The sequence below is a fragment of the Vidua macroura genome, chromosome 3, assembly GCF_024509145.1.
Source record: "Vidua macroura isolate BioBank_ID:100142 chromosome 3, ASM2450914v1, whole genome shotgun sequence".
NCBI classification, from domain to species: domain Eukaryota; kingdom Metazoa; phylum Chordata; class Aves; order Passeriformes; family Viduidae; genus Vidua; species Vidua macroura.
Window position 1 is genome coordinate 35,082,293 of NC_071573.1, and position 16,291 is coordinate 35,098,583.

Below are 16,291 nucleotides of genomic sequence, written 5' to 3' on the forward strand. Positions count from 1 at the left end.
TAAAAAATATAAAACACACAGGACACACACCACAACACAGCAATAAGTAACCAACAGATGCAGCTGCAAGGCCAGCATGTAGAAAGTAGAACAGCATACAGGGCTGGAGCTGATTTTTTCACCTGGATGTTCCCACAATGGAAAGATCAGTGGATCAGAAGCACAGCAAATAACAGCACGGGGCATGCAATGGGAAGGTTGGAAGAAGCAAGCCACTGCAGACAGACTTTATGGTAGTTAATGTATGAAAAAGCTTACTTCATTTAGAAAGCTCACTAATTGGTCTACCGTTAAATAATCAGTTTTGTCTCCATTGCTGAAAAGGAATTTATTAGAGAATGTGAGTTTTTGTACATGATGCTACAGTAGGTATGATTTACATGTTGACATTGTTGATATTTTTAAAACCGCCTACTATTTTCTACTTGAATGTAGCTGTATAATCTCAAAATGAACAGTCACAGAAAACATGCTAATTGTCTATGCCTGGCACAGTATATCTCCCACAACATATCCTCCTATCCCTGAACAAACATTACATCATAAAACAACATGTAAGTCCTCCAGCTGAGAATAAATTGGATGAAGAAACTTTTCAAACTTCAAATTTCTTACTTAATTTAATTAGTTCACATACTGTGTTAATCACCTAAAGGAACAAGTTAAAAATTACAGTAGTTAGTAAAGCCAATGCAAAAAAAAAAAAAAAAAGTTCCAGGTGCTTCCTCTAACTCATGTAAAAGTTGCTCTAAAATACAGAGTGAACTTTTACATTAATAGTCTCAGAAGGGAGGAAGGGGTAAAACATAGACGGGAGCTTGTTCTAAAGTACTGCTGATACTACTAGGATTCAAGGGTAGATAAATTTTACAGTGTTCTGTTACTATTAGTTATGGACTAAAAATACAACAAAATGTCTTTAAAGCAAGATTATATTAAATTTGAACTTACATCTTCTTAAAGAGATCCTCTATGTCAGTTCGGGGACATATCTTTTGGGTAAGCTCATAAAATTTCTCATAAGTAAAAGCTGCAGGCTCAATTTCATCATTCTGCAATGAAATGCAAAGGTACATTTATCCAGACAAGACAGCTTATGTGCTCTTTTCCCACAATATCTTATATCAGATAAAAGCAACTGAGAACTGGTTTAGCTCCTTCCCAAGTATAAATTTACCTGATTTCTTTTTTATTCTCTCAGAGTAATTCTAAGTTCATCTTTATCATAGAGTTGTTTGATGTGACTGTATTCTAACTTCACAGTAACAACAATTCTACATAAACACAGAGCTGGAAAACAATCTATTTTTCTTCTGAAGTTTAAAAACACCCAATCCAAACCCAAAAAAAGTTCAAGCCATCACCTCACAGGGGCTGCTGGTAGAGGCTCCCACTGCAAGTGGGACAGAGCTGGAGAGCAGCTCTCCAAGGGAGTGGAACAAAAAGCAGGAGGAGTCCAAGAAATTCAACAAAAAATCAATTACATGCATATTTTGTGTTCATATACTTAGCATAAATGAACAAAAGGTAGTTTGTGACAGAAAAGAAGGGAAGCCTCCTCTAAGAGGTTTAAGGACCTCTGTGTCATACAGATTTAATTATATTTTGGCTCTAGTAAACAACCTCCAGTGATTTGTAAGTAGCACGCAATAGGCACACTTTTTGTGATGCAAATGACTTCGATTACAGCTACGAACGTGAATGAGTCATCACCTTATTAGTAAACAAAACCAGTTATTCACAGCCACTAAATACCTTTCCGCTGGGAAGACCCAATTCTTTCAGTGCCTGAAAAATCACTTTTTCTGTTTTACCTGATGCAAAGGTTCTGGTTATGCTAAAACAAAAAACAGTGGAGAGAAAAAAAAACAGAGAAATGTTAGTCACTTTTTAAACAATCAGTTCTCTCTCTCTTGCTTTCACTGCCAACACTTTCCTCTGGCTTCAATTGATAAATGTAAGCAGCTTCCAAGTAAGAGTGCAGCTGAAGAAGTGCTCTGAGCTCCAGAGAGCAGCACTGCTCTGCCTGCAAGCCAGCCATCAGAAAATACATCAAAATAATGAATTGAAACAGAACAAAAGAGGCGTTTCCCCCCCAATACACTGGGGTACAGAACCATCCAAAGCACTCTTTTGTTTGCTCTTTTAAGCTGTGTGCTGGTACAAATGACTGTTTAGAAAGCAGTAGATTCTCCGAGGGAGGAGACTCGTGTCTCTAGTCATTCCTGATTGTAGTGACTTCCCTTCCACCCAGGCATTAAACTGTGCCTCCACAAGGTACAGTGGGCTGTTCCCAAAAGCAGCTTCCTTCCTCTTTCATTTTCAAGCAGCTGCTGCTACCAAGAGACTCCCAGGCACATGCCAAATCCCATTCCCTGCTGCAGCGTTCCCTCTGGATGCTCCCTCACCTCACAGCCACTGAGAATAAATACCCTGTCCCAGCCATGCTGCACAGAGACCCTCTCAGCTGCCACTAGAATATTTCCACCAAACTGATGACCGTCCTGCTCCTTCCCAAAGCATGACTTCACCATGCATACGACTGACAAACTGGTTTCATTTGGAATGAGATAAATCCCACAGAAATGCAGCTATTTGGTGTGATTAATAGGAGAGTGGTCTATTTCTGTTTCCATTTGAGAAGAGTCAGAATAATCTCTGGGTCTGGAAAGGGGGGATCCAAATCTGACAGCTCTCCTGCCTTCTGTTTAGGGCTTGAGCTGGAATGCCCACAACCCACAACCCTTTGATTTTGGTGTCTTCATCTGGAGAGAGAAACTGAAGTCTGCATCCAAGATGTGTTTCTAACAAAAGCTGCACACTGGGAAACACTCGATGGCTGCTGGTAAGAATGTGCTGCTCTTTATCATCAAGTGAGACAAACATTTGCTGAGACTTTTAGTTAATCTCATGCATAATAAATAATTTCACTTGGCAAGAGACATGAAACAAATTGTGGCTGCTATTTGTTGCCATAGCAATTCATGGTTGTTTTATTCTCCAAAACACTCTAAACTGCCTATGTAAATATTTTCATATTAATAAAATTAAGATCAGGAAGTGAAAATATCTAAATGATTAAAAAATATTTTAACAAAACTTAGCCATGTTTTTCGTCCTTCTGGGTCCTTACAACAGTTAGATTTCTATGTCCCTATTTAGGCATCTAAGTTAGCTGTTTAATTTTCCAAAGCTGATAAGTACCAAGATATTTTCACTAAAATATAGACTGAGTTTAATAACTCTAGGCACTTGTTTCTTAAAAAAATCCTCAGGCATCTATTTTTTCTTCTAATTCTAAACCACAGAGTAATGTTAACTCTACAATTTACAACCTATTTCCAACCCTGTAAATTTCTATGTCTTTTATAATGAATTGGACTCCAATAATAAATGTCCTGTAAAACACGTAATATTGGTGTAAGCAATTAATCAGATGTGTGCCAAGACTCCATGGCCGCAGGGAACTTACTTTTGATGCCAAATGTATTTTTTTATTTCACAAAAGCTGACAACAAACACAGCAGTAATTTGTAATGACAGCAGCAGTGTAGAGAAGATTGCATGAATCAAAAAAGATTGTAAAAATACAGCACGACACGTTTATTTTGCCGAGGCTATTGCAAATAAAACTGTTTTTCCTTCAATCAGAAGAGACTTCATCCTAGCAGATTTACATTCATTTTGACACCTACAGGTGTTTACTCCTCATGTTCCACCTACAGTAGTCTGGGGCTCATGCTAACGTGCCTGTGTACTTCTTCATAAATATTTAAAATACTTCCCAACTCTGGAACTGAGGGATATGACTCTATTGTGCTTGTGATGGATTAAATGACCTTCACCACTTTCCAACCATCACCTCAAAAATCAAGCCACCACAACCTATGGAAATCAATCTTCTACCATGGCTCCAGTAAATTTATCAGCTTGGCTTGACCTGCCTACACTGTACAAGAAATTATCTAAATTTGATTTCCAACCAACACTGAAGTATTGCAACAGATTTCTTTCAGACGCTCTGGAGTAATTGATATGGAATACACTTTAAAAAACTCTACTTTCAAATTATCTTAATTAAACTACTGAAAAACAGATTTAAGGTTCATTTGTCATAGTTTAGCCCTTTCTTCTTTTACTATGTATTTTCATAGTTAGAACCTAAACTTGCTTGAATCCTTTTAAATGTAGTGATACAAAGGGAGAAGCACAGTCTGAGCAAAGCTAATTTCTAACCAGGCTCTAGATGAACAGGTGCAACTCACTCACAAAGAAAATGTATTTTCTGCCAGTAGAAAGTTGAAGAACCCAAGTAGATTTTTTTTTCCTTTACAAACGCTGACCTGTTTGCTCATCTGTTACAGTAGTGTTAAAATCCGAACATACAAAATATCTTACAAATGCTATGTCTTTGCAAGAGCTGTAAATGTAATTCTAGACTCAGACTGCTAAAATTTATCAAAGCCCAAAAGGCAAAACTGTTACTCTCCTAAGGTTTTCACACTGCTAACTGCCAGAATTTCTTCTCTCCCAAACACAGCACATCAATAGCAACAGACCTACGCCCCAGAATCCATTAAAATCCAAAAGCAACTTGAGAAAAATCTTTGTGACTTTGCAACTCCCAACTTCACATTCAAGGAGTCAGGAAAATATTTATGGCATCTACCACCAACAGCCTGAGGAGTGTCACCTCCTCAAGGCTCATCATTCCCTATGGGGAAAGTGACAGTTGCAAAATTTGTTTCAAACTTGGGAAGAAATGCAAGGAGCTCTGATTCTGCAGGTGAGGCTTTTTTTTTCTCTTGGTGTTTTACTGCACTTCTGTGTAAAAATGAAATACAGGTGGATCTTGTGATACACATTCCTATGGCTGAACAGACCTGCCGGGGGTTCTGTTTCTGAGAGAGGAACCCTCCCATCTGTATCCCCAGAGCTACAGCAATTGCTACAGGAGCCCTTGGCAGCAGAAGGAGGAGGATGAGGAAGCAGGGCTGAATAAATAACAGTGGATTTAAAACAGGTAAAAGGGAAAGGTCAGCTGGAGGGGAAGCACCAGTGGTTTACACCAGTGCAAGAGGTACTGGGGGAAGCTTGGGGGGCAAATGTGAAACTTTGGTGCCCCTTGCAAGGCAGAGGCACTCAGCTCACATTTCCCAGGGCTCCCTGGCTTGCCTTCCTCAGACACACATCCCTTCCTCATGCATCTCCCTCCTCCTGTCTCCTCTTGATCTCTCCCTTTCTCTTCATGAAGGGCTCATGGAAGAAGGGGGAGGCAGTGAAATGCCCCCATCTCAGGCTGACCCCTGGGTGTCTGTGTCCCACTCCAGGATCAGAATCTCCTCCTGGATCAGGCCAATCCCATGGCCTTGCCATCCCACGTCAGGGCCCTGGCTCGCCTTTTTTCCATGCAGCTCTGCAGAGCACATTGGTTTTTCCTCTCCTCCATTCACACTGCTCTTCTCACTGACACCTCTCCTCATCCTTTGAGTGGGTGACACCCCACTTCCTGTGTGAGCCCCAAAAATTTGCCATGTTTTACCCAGACCAAGATAGCACATTCCTTGGAGTGTCCAGATGTAAAGGAGATTCAGCTCCATGGAATAGTAGATCCCTTATGAATTTACAAGCAGTCTACTATTACAATACCTTAAACTGCTAGGGACTGATCTATGTTAACCTCTAAATAGTGCAAATTCAAATGTAAAGATTTAATACACTGGACCCAGTGAACTGGATTTTTAAGCAATAGACAGTCTTCATACACAAATCAGTATGCTGCAGCCCAACAGACAGAATTTATGCCTCACTAAATGTGATGTAAAATATTTAAAGGCTGAAACAGTTTCAGACAAGCTAGCACACTATAAATTCATACTGTGGAATAGGGTTCTGTGTTCAAGCACAGGCATAAAGCTGTAAAGTCCTGAAAATTGATTTGTCCCTGTGGTATTGTTCCCTCCTCATTACCCTCCGGCTGATGATATTCCTCATGGGACTCCTGCACAGGAGGTGCTTCATAGCAGCTGAGTTTGAGGAATAAGCAGGGACTTGGCCGTGTGAGAACTGGAAGATGAACACACTGAAGCAGCTTTAACACTGTCAAGGTGTCACTTGAGTCATGAAGCTAAAGAAACCAGGAAAGCAGCATGGCAGGCCTTTTGTCTTTTTTTTTGCAGATTCTATAGATGCAAAATCCTTTTTCCTCCCTTAGAAAAAAACATGTTGTATGGGGCTTATCTTACAAAGTCCTCCTTCTTGCTTCCTTCTGTGACTTTCTCTTTTTGAAAAACCAGCATGCCCCAAAAATCTGGTTTGCATGTACTTTATGAAGAGAAAAGCAGCTCAGTGTATGGGCAAGAATGAAGTCCTAGAGCAGGAGGGGGGAGCACTACTGCCTAGCCAGAAAGGACTGAAAACCAGTAACTTGTAATAGTTAATAGCTGCACAGAAGGAAAGATGCTGTTCTGGCTTTGCTGTTCCCAACAACAATAACCCAACAAGTTCATTTACCATGTGGACAAAACAAAATATTATCTTGGGGGTTCCTATAAAAGAAGGAGCATTTTTGGCAGACGCATATACGTCTCTTTTACAAGGAACTGAAGTTTAAAAGTACTTTTTTGACCTCTACTTAACTGTCCTGCAAGCTTTTATGGTTCATTTTTTAAAGTACTTTCTCAAATTTTACAACTGAAAAACTCATCCCAGGGTTTGAGGAATGTTAGGCTGAGAAATCTGATGCTCTTAGCTCTAGGTGACTTTGAAAACTATTAGAAGAACTCATATCTTCATTACAGTGGACTGCAAAAAAAAAATTATTAGGCAGATAAGAAGTCCTGCCTAGCTTACCAAGGAGGGCAGATAAGACTATCTAGTTCTGTACTTACTCTTACATATGTATTAGTAATAAAATTAATATTATATTCCATTATTAAGCCACAGAATTTTATTAAAATTATAGAACTAGGAAGTGAAAAAACATAGAGCTCCCCAATGTGCTTACCTCCGAACTGGAATTTTCCCATTTGTGTTTGTTAGAAAGGCCAGCTTCATCCAGCTGAAATTAGGAATTAAATATTATTAAAACATTATTTATTAAAATTGGGGTCTAGATACTTATGTTTAACTTGTTGCCATGTCTGCTAAATGAGTACAAACAAATAATTGTTCTGCAATAAAAACATTTTTCTGTAACCTTTTAGTGCTTGAGGTAGGGTAGTTCTTTAACTGTAAAGGCAAAAAGCAGCCCAAAAAATCAGTACAGCAATTAACACCAGTGTGAAGATGAGAAAGTCTGACGGGCTTTTGCTTGCATATGCATCAAGGAAAAAACAAACCAGCCAATAATTAGAACATACACTACAATAAATCAAATGAACAGTTACAAATTCTCCTGTAATTTCTCCTGGGCAGGTGCCAGATATAGCCTTGAGACATCTTTTGTCTCAATAAAAGACATGCTCTTAACTCATTTAACACCATTTTCTTTCTGACACTGTTTTGTAAATGTCAGACTATGAGAAGCATTTTTTCCAATTCCCACAAGGAAAACACAAAGAGAGAAAAAGAAACGAGAAAGGGGAGGAAAGAAAGTAACTTACTGTTTCTTGAGACACGTCATTGGACTGACATTGTTAGCTCTAAAGTTATGTATGATGGATCCAAGCCCTTCTACCCATTGCTGAAAAACACAAAAACAACACCAAATTAGCAAAACTGACGAGAGAAAAGGTAGGAAAGTTTGGCTTGGGGGAAGGCTCCTTCTTGGAGACATGGGTAATGTTAATAACCTGTGCTGAGGAAAAAACTGCCCACGTCACAGCCCATACCATGGAAAAGCCCATCCCCATTTCATCCATTTTAACCATCACTACTCATCCTCCACTAGACAAAGGGACTGTGCTTTCCATTCTTTCAAATGCTACATGTAGTATCAGCAGTGCCAATAAATCAGTTTATTGCCAGCCAAGGCAAGTGATCCACTAACTGATTTATTAAGGTCTCCATTTGTATCCTGTATGAACATTGGCCTCCCTTTTGGTAGCAGGGGGCAATATCAGCTCTTGTTGAGCTGATATTTATTTATGCTGAGGCCTCTATTTATATCCTGTATGAACATTGGCCTCCCTTTTGGTGGCAGGAAGCAATATCAGCTCTTGCTGAGCACCATCATCCAATGTGTGAGGACATATTTCACTGGTCCAGCTTAGAAAAGGAATGAAATAAAAGATCAATAAGCTAGAGGAGGCAAAACAACTGCTGTAACATCCTGTTACATATTCAAGCCCTGCTTGTTTTCATCCTTACAATGCACAGCATTCCAAATAATCCCTGGGATGACTTCCAGCCAACAGCAGCATTACAGCACTTATTTCTGTAATTCCTCTTCCAGGGATCTATTTTTCTGCTGTAGCCTGCACCCCGACTTTGCAGAGCTGCAGAGAAGCAGCTTAAGGCTTAGGCCCTGACATGAACTCCCATTGATTTCAGCAAGAATCCTGGCAGGAAAAGGCCATGGCAAGAGGAAAAAAAATGGCAGTGCTATAAGCCAAGTTCCATCTCAATTATGCCATTGTAACACTAGGATTACTCAACTGATAATTTACACTGGTGGAATTGAGATGGGATTTGGTCCACTGCTAAACATTAACCTTGGGAATAAAGGAGCTTTTTGCTTCTGGCCAAATGCTGTGCATGCAGCTTGAGCTGACTTGGGCAGGATCCAGAATATGACACTCATAAATAGATGCAGATGAGTGTATTTTTCTTTTCATGAATGAGTGCTGTACATCTGCAAGACAGATGAAAAAAATCATGATTTATATTGGAGGAGCACTAACCTCTTTGGGAAATGGCATATTGTAAACTGCAGGCAGCAAATCCCTGGGGTTAAAACAAGCTCTGAGGTGTCAATTCAACAGATAAGCAGCACACTTAAGGAGACCCCTGTTCTCATGAAATATTAAATCTGTTTTGCTTTAGGAAAAGTAGTCACTTATTAAGATATGTGTTAATACTTAAGTGTTCTTTTTTAAGTTACCTTTTAAATAAGTACTGCATGAAATATTAATTTAAAGAGATCAAGTGTGTGTCTGAGAATAATTTGAAAAGCAGAACTATCACTTATGAAAAAAAGGTAGCATTTGGGGTTTTCTTAGGTGTGTTTTTGGCCTTGAAAACAATCCCCCAGTATGAGTCTGCCCTCCCATCTCCCTTTTTCCAGCTGCATGAGTAAAATGACTTTGTAGTCATAAGCTGAAGGGACTGCCTAGGAAGATAAAGCAAGCAAGGTTCATGGGGCAAGATAATATTATTTATTAGAACTGATATAACTAGAAACCACTGACAGATTTAGGAAACACTTGTCTTTTCCTACAAATGTTCCCTCACCTCAGATGATAAAGGAATGGTGCTTGTAATAATTCCAGGGTAAACGCCTGAACAAATCCTACACAGACTTCAATTTCCTAGAACTGTTGAAATTCAACTATCATCAACTGCCTACATTTGGGATTTGTGGTTTGTGAGGGTTTTGGGTTTTTTTGTTAGTTAGTTAGTTTGTTTGTTTGTTTTGGGTTTGGGGGGTTTTTGGCTTGTTTGGTTGGGGTGTTTGTTTTTATTGTTGTTTAAATCAATTAAATGCAACATTCCTGCTGCATTAACACTGTCACACACAAACATTTATCCTTGTATGACCTGCATTGGTCTGCAGCCCTTCAAAACTCCTCAGCCTTCCAACACTGACCCAACCAGTCAGTGGCATATTCACTGCAAACAAAAAAAACCTTGCAAAAATTAAATTACACCAAATGCATGTTGGGAATAAGCTGCAGGCTTTCTGCCATTTTCTTCTGCCAAAAATATATCACTGGTACAGTACTGACCATATCAGCAGTACTGACCATTTCATTTGGAGCTAACACTACAGACCCATTCTGATTTGAAGGCAATGGATTATGGCTACACCAGCTATAACAAAAACTAACATTTAAAAGCAAGGCTGGCCAGCACTCAGCTCTGGAGTTACTCCTGCTCATCTAGAAGAGCTGCCAAAAAGGAACACTGCTAGAAAAAAACATAAGTGAAGAGAGAAATCAATACACTAAACACTTCCCAAGTGATTTTTTTGCAGGAATTGTCTTGATGGTTCCCACTTTAGAGGTCTCCCTAACCTTTTTTCAGTGTTAATGTCCTTCCCTGACAGAGATGCCAAGTCAGGAATTGCACTCCCTCAGAGCAAAATAGCACAAACCTCCAACCAAACACTGATGCATCACAAAAGCATCACATTGCTGCTGGCAGCAAGCAAAGGAGGGACCCAAAGGAGGGACTCTGTCCAGCTCCAAACCATCTTCATGTTGGTGTGATGTGCCCTGGGCAGGAGGTGGCAGCTCCAGAGCCACGCCTGCCCATCTGTTCCACCTCACAGAGCAGCACCTGGCTACCTGCCCCTCGCTTTGGGGCCAGAGCAACTTCTGCAGTGTCACATCAGATGCTACCCACAGTCATCAGCTGGCCCCACATTAACCAGGAATACAAAGAAAAACCAAATTCAACAACACATTCAACAGACTTTTTGTCCCTCTGAGCCAGAATAGTCTCCAATTAATACTGCCTTCATACTTGCTTTTAAGGGACTGTGATCCAGTGCACAGATACTCACAAAATTCAATATCAAGATGGCAGTATATTGCTTTCCTGACAACAAACCATTCCCAGATTTAATGTACACTTGTCTGATGACCTTGCAGGAGGGATGAAAGAAGGGCTCAGGTTTCTCTCAGCTAACACAGAGGCAAATACAGCAGCAGCCTTGCTTGTATTCTATGACAGCACCCCTTATTTTACAGATGAAGCTGAAAGACCTTTACATCTACCTAGGTAACAGGGATAGAGATCCCCAGTTCTCTTCTTTCATCCTCAGCATTTTCAAGTCACTGTCCGTGCAAAGGATGAAAATCCTACAACAAGTGGAATTCTGAAATTATGTATACAGGAAACACCTTGGTCTTAGAAAAAAAATATATCTTTGATAGAAATCAGGGTACATTCGATTCTTACTGATGCTAGTGCTGAATATTTTCCAATTTTCAAAATATGGTTCAGTACCTTTAATCTGTCAAGGTAACTCCTGAATTGCTCCCTATATACAAACATTATTCCAGATTCATAGAGGGATCTGGACCCTGATATCTACTCATAGAAAATTAACAGTCATGAAAAGAAACAAAACCAATCACCAGTGCACCCTAAGCTCAGACCCCCTTAGGCTGATACAAGAGGCCAAAATCTACACTGCAGGCTGGAACAAGCACTGTGTTGTTTTTCTCTGACAAGATCAAACACTGTCAAACATCTCTAGAAGGAGAAGGGGCAAGAAAAATTAATCAAAGAAGCACTCTCTTAGCTTTTGCTGTCACACTGAAATGCTTCTGAGGCACTTAGTGACCCTTGTTAGCTGAGGTTCACTGATGAAACATGGGCACAACTGGCAGGGTGCACAAATAAGTTTGGCCTTTCAGTTCTATTTTAGCCATCAAGCTTTCATTTAGGCAGGGTTAAAAAGGACAAGAACTATGAAACATTAAAAACCACCAGAGCCTACAGCTCATGAAATTCCAGACAAGGCCATGCATGGCTTATTGACCGATGGGGTCAGTATTACCAGACCTCTTGAGATTTTACCTTCCCTTTTCCATTGCAGTCTCTCTAGGGTTGCATGCCACTTATTCCAGGCATTAGAAAAGCCAGGGAGGTATTGCCCTCTGATTTTGGTGTTCAGGGTCTGGGACTGCCTGCCAAGGGCTCCATAGCCTGAAGGCTCAGGAAGCCCACAGAGAATTGTTTCCCACCTCTCCCCGGGACATGCGTGGGCTGGCAGGAATCCCTGGCACTTGCCCTCAGCCAGCAGATGTCCCCATTCCCTCAATGCAAACATCTCGCAACTCCTCTCTGCTCCAGGAAAATCACCCAGGCAGCCACAGCAAGGAGACCTGAGTAGTGACAGTGCCAAACCTCCCCCCTGCCCTGACCAACTGCAGCACTGATTTTCGCAGGACATCGCTGTGAAAACACTGCAAAGATTCTCACAGAGATAAAAGGGATCCTTCTGACCTTCAGGTATTCCAGCAGGAAAGCTGAGGCTCACAGGCTCTGTACTGGGAGATGCCCAATGTGTCCAGACTGCTGCCACACTTCAGCCAAGCTTCCTACCCTGGAGTGGCTTTTCCAGCCTTGGAGAGGTCTGCTGTGAAAGGAGCTGGAAGAGCCACTTTGGCTGCTCTTGTATGCAAACTAAGAGAAACACACTGGAGCTTTCACAGTGAAATCAACCTCCTGGCTATGGAGAACCAGGGCTAAAGCTGTCAATTTACTGATAATTCCACAGTGGCACAGCCAAGAAAGTACATGGAAAGGCAGAAAAGCACATGCAAAGCACCAATAGTCAACTGCAGGCTGTGAGATGGAGATTTCTCTAAAGAACCTGGAATAACATACACAGGCAAGCTGTGGTCATATATTCAAGGCAGTCATGAGTTAGAAAAGTTGATCACATGGGCTATGAAATGTAAGCCACATACTTCCACAGTGGGACACAGAGAACAGCAGGAGGCTTCTAAAGATCTGTTCAAGAGTGTTTTGCAGGTTCCTTGAAAAGTTTTGCTTTGAAACATCAAAACAAAAAAAGCTTTGGGAAAATAGAACTTTTCTATAATATATTTGTGGAATATTCCCATGGGAATCTTCTGCTACTTTCTATTTGCCCTCTAAACAATATGATTTGGGCTAATCTTTAACATCTTGTTTCAAAGGGGGGGAAAAAAAGGCAGGGTCAATTGGGCTGGACTGGATGGGCAACCTGGTCTCAAGGAAGGTGTCCCTGCCCATGGCAGGGGAGTTGGAACTGGATGGTCTTTAAGGTCCCTTCCAACCCAAACTGTTCTATGATTCTATGAAACACAATTTTTTTGTAAATCAAGGAGTTTGATTAGTGGAAACACCAACAAAAGTGATCAACCTGAAGCGCTTTGTCTTGTCATAACCATTTTAAATTTAAAAAAAAAAAAATCTCATCCCAGCTGAGAAGTTTAAGAATGTCAGAATTAAATGTTTTCAACTGCATTGACTTCCATGCCATGAATATTGTTAGCTGTGTGATAAAGGCTGCATTTACCTATATGTTGTGTGAGTAATGAAGCATTTTAGCCCGTTCTGTTCATTGTGGTGCCTCACAGGTTAAGCCACCAAAGTGTGAATCACTGTCTCAGTGACACACAGGTAGAATACAACTATTTTCCATCAAATCCAACTAAAGGTGTAAAACCAGTATAAAAGGTTGCTCCACTCTCCTTCCAACCCTGTCTCCTCCATGGCTGTTCACATCCTGGATGCACTGCCAGAGGAATGCATCAGCACCCCCCCAAAGCCAGATTATATTAAACATTGGTGGGAGCTTTGCCTATAACCATGATTTTAACGTTAAGGCTCTTCCTTGAATTGAGTTAGGAGTGTTCACTGAACTCCTTTGCCAGCAGGGCATGGGGAGAAGTACTTTCAAGCAGAAGGACAAAATCTCTGAGGTGGAGAGATGGTCCTTTCCAAGGAAACAGCTGGAGCTGGGAAAGAACAACCACCAGGGCAAATTTACCCCTGATATGCACTAAGTAATGTTAAAGAAGCTGACTTAAGTTAACCTTTTAAGCTAAACTCCCAAATGCACTGCCAGAGTGGATAAGCAAAGAAGACAAAAAGTCCAGATTTTCGGTGGCTGAAGTACAACAGCTTTGCTGGACTAATGCCAGAGTTGGATAGGCAGCCCATGTGCCAAGGGCTGAGGCCTCACACTAGCACTAGATCACTTCTGCCCCAAGGAAATTCACCCCCAAATACACACTGGCCTTTTCAACTGTCCTAGACTGAGGAAAACAGATTATCCAATTACTAGGACACAGAAAGTCCACCTGGGAAGTAAAAAGAAAAATACACACATATGCTCTCATCTCTAATATATGTGTGTGTATGTGTGTGTTAATTTTAGCTCAGAATAATTTATATAACCTGATTTAATCAGGATTCCAAACATCAGGTTTTAAATTCCACCTTTTACAGTCACTCTCTGCTACCACAGTGGAGCTGTTTTAGGAGTGGACCATGACAGTTGCTTGCAATCAGAGACAGAGTACACCCTATTTTGTGGCTGTTTTAAGAGTGGAAATGAAAACCAATATCTCAGCTGAAAACACCAATAAAATTTAAGTAGATAGAATGTAAATACCAGAGCTGGAGCGTGGAGACAAGTGGAGAGACAATAAACAAACTCTTGTTGCTGGAGTAGCTATACTTGGAGCCCAGCAATGCCTTGGCCAGCCCTGCTGAGCACCAGGGGCACACGGGGCACAGGTGACAACAGCCAGCCTGGGATGGGACCAGAGGGGAGGGTCCAGCACTGCCCACAGCAGGCACCAGCCCAGCTGCCACAGCTGGGGCACCCCCAGGGACCCTCAATCCCTCAGGGACTGTCCCACTCTACCACCCTGTGCCAGGGACCTGGCAGAACCTGCTTCCCAGTGGTACCACTCCTTGCATGGATAGGCTGAAGATGCCAGGAACTTCCACCAATTTTCTTTGTCACGGTTAGCCAGTCCCATTCTAACCCAGCTTTCAGTGAGTAACAATTGCTTCTTTTCCAATTGTAAATTATCACCTACAGAAGCCTTTCTGGGCAGAAAGGTTCTGAGCTTTTGTGCTTGAATCTGTCACTCAATTCCCTCATTTTGAAGTATCCCAATCAGGTACAGACCAAGGCTCTGTTCCTCACAGCACCAGGGGGGACAGCAAAAACCACAGGTTTCATACGCAAATTTTACAGCCCTCACACATATCTGGGCAGCTTAAGCTTTAGTCATTGCTCCTTCTCCTCTGAACTCTTGCCTCTGCCATTTCAAAGGAGGGGCTTTGAACACAGATTAATTTGAGGCCTATTTTAAGCTGCAGTTAGCAGCTGCACAGCTACTTAATGCCATGAGAAAGCTTGGTTCTTCTGGAGGGGATTTACTGAGTCCCACAAGAAAGAGGGTTCCTCCTGAACACAACAGGAAGAATTAAGCAGGAGCACTTCTATGTGCAGATAACTCTTAGAAAATTCCATTTTAGCACAGAAGTGCAGTAGCAAGTTGATGAATTTACCATATACCAAAGGTCAACACAGTACAGGCCAAATTCCCCAGCAAAGACAACTTAGAAAGCTCTGCATTGACTTTTTTGGCTTGATCTGCTTTATGCTCTCCCTCATGCTCAAACATATCATATCAGATGAGGTGGATCATCACTGCTGACAGTTCTGGATATATATTTTGGTGGAAAGGCTCCCAAATGCAGGACTCTGACTTCCATGGGCCTCTCAGAGCCTGCCCACTGCAGCACATTTCTGTAAGGCTTGGCTGTTAATGAGCAGTAGATCTTTTCTACAGCATAATTAGCTCATCTCTTGTGACAGCCTCTGTAATGGGCCAACATTCTCACAAACCAATTAGTCTAATACAGGTTATTGAGATCTAAGGTGGCTGAGAAACTTAACTGCAGCTGCTTTCAGAATAAATCATAGATGCTGCTGGGTTGAGTATGAAAGTGAATGCTGCCAACAACTCCTTTGCTTTGCTTCTTTTTTCAAATGCTTTCAAAACATAACTCTGACACACCATTTCCCTTAAGGCCTGCTGAAAATACACACAGTAAAATCAATTTAGTGCACCCCTGTAAGTCATACAAGTGTTTCTCCAATAAAGGAGTTTACTCAGCATTGCCAGTGTTTCCAAAGGTATGGATCCAAAGCAATGAAAAATAAACCAGGTCTGGCAAGGGATTTAGTGATGTTGCATGGAGCAAACAGTTTTAAAGGAGGGGATTTACCAGGTGTGTAATACTGATCACTATTTAATATTTATCTCACAGGCAGAACAGATTATAATCCTAAATAACCTAAATACATACAGACAGAGAATAAAAGCAAAGAGTGTGTATTTTAAACTCCCATGAATGTCTAGATCTCAGCTAGCAGTGTAATATCAGCACTCTGAGCAGGTTTCTCAGAGCAGTTTACAGCTGAGTACCAGGGCAGGTGGAGGCCAGGACTTGCATGAGAACTGCAGTCTTTAGCTCTTAGGAAGGATGATGTGTAAAAAAAGCACCATTGTTTCCTTCGGGCTGTTCCATGTCAACGGGAAGCAGAAAAGAACCTGGCTACACTGGGATCCCCATAACTGCAGAGAGTTTCCTTTCCTGCTTTTGT

The 16,291-nt window shown here is 41.2% G+C and overlaps 1 protein-coding gene across 3 annotated transcripts in view; it reads right to left on the bottom strand.

Moving 5' to 3' along the window:
• PLCB4 (phospholipase C beta 4) overlaps positions 1–16,291 on the bottom strand; it is a 166,336-nt gene that overhangs the window by 64,331 nt on the left and 85,714 nt on the right. For all 3 annotated transcript variants that reach the window (XM_053972206.1, XM_053972205.1, XM_053972203.1), the window contains exons 6-10: positions 7,605–7,684; positions 7,007–7,060; positions 1,756–1,837; positions 952–1,052; positions 259–316 (exon numbers count right to left, since the gene is read on the bottom strand). In XM_053972206.1, the coding sequence (XP_053828181.1) occupies positions 259–316; positions 952–1,052; positions 1,756–1,837; positions 7,007–7,060; positions 7,605–7,684 (375 nt within the window). The remainder of the gene's footprint in view (positions 1–258; positions 317–951; positions 1,053–1,755; positions 1,838–7,006; positions 7,061–7,604; positions 7,685–16,291) is intronic.